The sequence below is a fragment of the Pteropus vampyrus genome, unplaced genomic scaffold (assembly GCF_000151845.1).
Source record: "Pteropus vampyrus isolate Shadow unplaced genomic scaffold, Pvam_2.0 Scaffold514, whole genome shotgun sequence".
In the NCBI taxonomy this organism is placed as follows: domain Eukaryota; kingdom Metazoa; phylum Chordata; class Mammalia; order Chiroptera; family Pteropodidae; genus Pteropus; species Pteropus vampyrus.
The window spans coordinates 6,235-9,889 of NW_011889295.1; the positions used below are offsets into that span (position 1 = coordinate 6,235).

General features: G+C 64.0%; 1 protein-coding gene across 1 annotated transcript in view; it reads right to left on the reverse strand.

Annotated features, from left to right (window-relative positions):
- Positions 1-1,179: 1,179 nt before the first annotated feature.
- LOC105307747 (DENN domain-containing protein 3-like) overlaps positions 1,180-3,655 on the reverse strand; it is a 35,579-nt gene continuing 33,103 nt past the window's right edge. The window contains exon 19 of the mRNA XM_023524976.1: positions 1,180-2,295. Coding sequence (XP_023380744.1) covers positions 1,803-2,295 — 493 coding nt within the window. The 3' untranslated portion in view covers positions 1,180-1,802. The remainder of the gene's footprint in view (positions 2,296-3,655) is intronic.

Genomic DNA, 3,655 nt, shown 5'->3' on the forward strand with positions numbered 1-3,655 from the left:
CCCCCCAGCACTCGGCCTTGACAGAGAAGTGACCCCTCTGCCCTTGGCTGCCCTGAGGATGTGGCAGCTCAGCTGGGTTTTCGGTCACAGAAGGCTAAAGCCGGCCACCAGCCCTCCCCTCACCTCCTAGGCCCGGCCAGATGTGGGGTCTCCTGAGCATCCTCCAGGAGCCTCCGTCCAGGCCGTCAGCCACCCGGACCAACTAGTAAGGCCCCGTCAGGTGCCGCTACCCCGGACACCCACAGGGTCCCCTGGCCCGACAGCCCCTCCTTAGTGCTGGCCTGCGCTGCGCCACAGGACCTGCTGGGAAGGGCACCGGACACTCGCGCCCTGATTCTGCCTGTGCGAACACATGAGGGTGTGACAGGCGTGGGCGGGACTGACCACTGTCCCCCACTGTCCCTTAGGTGTGCCCAGCACACATGGGGAGGGTTCCGGGGGCCCCCGCCTGCCAGCCAGGAGGCAGAGATGGGTCCGGGAGGCTTGCTCTGGAGGCGGCTCCGTGGGGACAGCCCTCCCTGCCGCCCTGCTGCTGTCCCCTCCCTCTGAGCCAGCTCAGCGTACTGGGGGCCGCGCCAGCCCGTCAGGGCCCCTCCTGGGGTGACTGTCCCTGGCCTCTCACGCCTCCCAGTCCCTGAGCTCACGTGGGGGCGGGGGGGGGTGGTGTTTCACTTCCCAGGTGACACACGGACACAGAGCTGACGGACCTGCCACAGGAGCCCACTGTCCGGGACCGAGCCTGGGTTTGACCCTGAATGCACACGAAGACTGAACTCAGGGGTGCCAGCCACCTCTCGGACGCAGGCCTCTGACCACAGGTCCTCAAGCAACATCTGTTTGACTGGCATGAGGTTCACCTCACAATTGCAGAAAATACTGCATTCGACAGCAGCCGCCCGAGGGGCAGAAGGAGGCGAACGGAATTCACGTCACCCCGTGAGCGCCGAGGGCAGAAACACAGCCCTCAGAGCAGCCGCCACAACGCCACACAGAAAAAGAGCTAAAAGGCCAACAAAGAAAACTAAACAGAAAAGATACTCGGGCCGAAAGGAGAGACAGACAGACGGGAGCAGGCGAAGCGGGGCCACGGCCGAGCGCGGCCACGGCGGCGGCAGCCAGAGCCCGCGGTGACGGGCAGGGACCCTGAAGAGTCAGGGCGATGTGCCAACAGCCAGTGGACACGGAGAACACGCTCAGCGTCCTTCGCCATCAGGGACATGCGGTCACACCACAAGGAGCCGCCACCTCATGCGCACTCGGGCGGTGACGATGAGAACCAGGTTCTGGTGAGGCTGCGGGGCCGGGGAGCGTGAAATGCCACAGCTCTGGAGGAGAGCGAGCTTCTCAGGTGGTCGACGTGGCCCACCACGTCTGCCCACAGGAGAAGTGGCCACCAGGCCGTGGTCTCGGACACGCTCCTGGGGCTCGGAGCGTCACAGATGGATTCGAAACACTGCGCTGACTGAACGGGGCCGGCAGAAAGGACACCCGCGCGGGGCCTGTTTATAGAACGTTCCGGAACAGGCAGCGCAGGCCCCCGTGACAGCAGTCAGCAGTGTTCCCTTTGGGTGGGATGGCAGTGCTCTGCATCTTCACTGCTGGGCGATGATGGGGCGTGTGCTTATCAGACCACAGCAAACTGGACACGTTTCGTGCCTTCTGCCCTACGTAGAGTATGCTTCAATTGAAGAACGTGGCGGCACCTGTCGCCGTGTATCCAGCGTCCGCCAGGGGAGGACAGAGAGCCTCTGTGTCCTCGAGGCTCAGAAATGCAGAACAACAGGCAGCGTCTGGACCTCCCGTCACACCCCTGGCGAAGCCGCCCACCGAGTGGGCCGGCTGCCAGCAGAGGTGACGGCAGCCGGCGGGGGCGAGGACGCGGCCCGGGCCTGGCGGGCTCGCCCTCGCTGCTCGCCAGTGCCAGCGCGACCTCCTGGGGGCGTCGAGGCTGCGTTCGCACTGCGAGCAGCAGGCGTCCCGTTCGCTGTGGGACCCCGGGGGAGGTGTGGGGAGCCTGGGGGGAGCAGCAGGCTCGGGAGGGGCCAGAGCTTTAAAAGACAGCGAATTTTTACATTGCAGATGCATAAAGCAGAGGCAGCCCGTCCTGTTCTCTCTCCCTGGAAAAGGGGGCTGGCTCCCATTTTGACGACAGGGGACTTACAGCACCACAGGCGACCGCCGTGCAGTCTGAGGGACGAGAGCCCGCCGCTCGGCAGCTGGAACCGGCTGGTCACCCGCAGCGTGCTCACGTCCCATGCCAGCACGGTCCCGTCCACGCTGCAGGAGTACACCTGGCTGGAGGTAGAAAGTTTATTGGGTCCTTGAAAACACTGTGTACATTTTAATCCAAAAACGAACAAAGTTGCCATTAAAGCTTCCGCGACAGTATCGATGTGGCAAAAATAAGTTTTAAGTGGAAACACATCCGCCACAGCGGGAAAGGCAAGTCTGTCTCTCGTCGCCGTCGGCTGCCCTGCACACGTGAGCTAGAATCTAACCTCCTCGCGGGGCCGGACGGGGTACACACGCGCCCCAAGCTCAGGCTGAATAACCAGCACAGGTGTCGCGTTGGTGACTGGCAGCTGCAGGGTGGACTTAGACCTGTGCAGTGCACTGCCCCTTACCTTCTGACGGTTACCTCTTTGTGTCCACCTGGACTGGGCCTGAGGACAGATGGCCCCTCTGAAACCAAGCTAGGGAGCCAGGGGGAGGGTGGCGCAGAGGGGAGCAGCAGAAAAGCTTCAGTCGTGGCCACCTGCACCAAGCACGCCTCATACACTCGCTGAGCTGCTGCTTCCTCCACAGAGGGAAGCGGGGACCCCGCCTGGTTTTCGCGTCTGCCCCGGCACCTGCTGAGTGCCAGGTCCTGCACGAAGCACGGGGCACACAGCAGAGAGCAGAGTGGACGTGGGTGCCCGCCCGGGGAGCTGACAGTCTTGATGCGGCAGAGACAGCACATTGGCAAGGTAAATGCACCTGGGGGGGGGTGCTGTACTGTCCCCGGAAAAAGAGCTGCCAGAGTCCCGACCCCCTGGGCCCCAGAGGGCGACCTTGGGTGGAGAGACACTGTCACAATAGTATCCACGTTCAATGACGTCAGCAGGGGTGGACTCTGATCCTGGACGGCTGGCACCTCCAGAGGAGGGGAGCCCTGGACAGAGACGGGGGCACAGGCAGCGTGCCACGAGAAGACGGGGCCCTGGCGGAGGGGTCTGCATGCCAAGGACCGTGGCCAGACCACCAGAAGCCACGGAAGGCCGAGTGCCAGCTGCCACTGACCACCCTAGTGATGCCCGGACCTGGTCCTACAGGACAGCTGTGCTGCTCCGTGCCGGAGACCAGACCAGACAGGAGGGGCCCCGACTCCACGTTCCCAGCCGCCTGCTGCTGCAGCCTGCAGCCCCCTCCGGGAATCTGCCCCGCCCAAGTCCCCACGGCCCCCTCCCGCAGAGCCCAGCACCTGGGTGCCTCCGTCCTGTCCGGCACCACCAAGTCTGTGACGCTGGCGCGGTGGTCGGTGAGTTGCTTGTTGCAGGACATGCTGTGGATGTTGATGATGTAGATGACGGAGTCCTCTGAGCCGACCCACACCTGGCTCTGCTCCACCGCCACCATGCAGGTCTGCAGGCACCGAGAGGACCAGACAGAGCCCGTC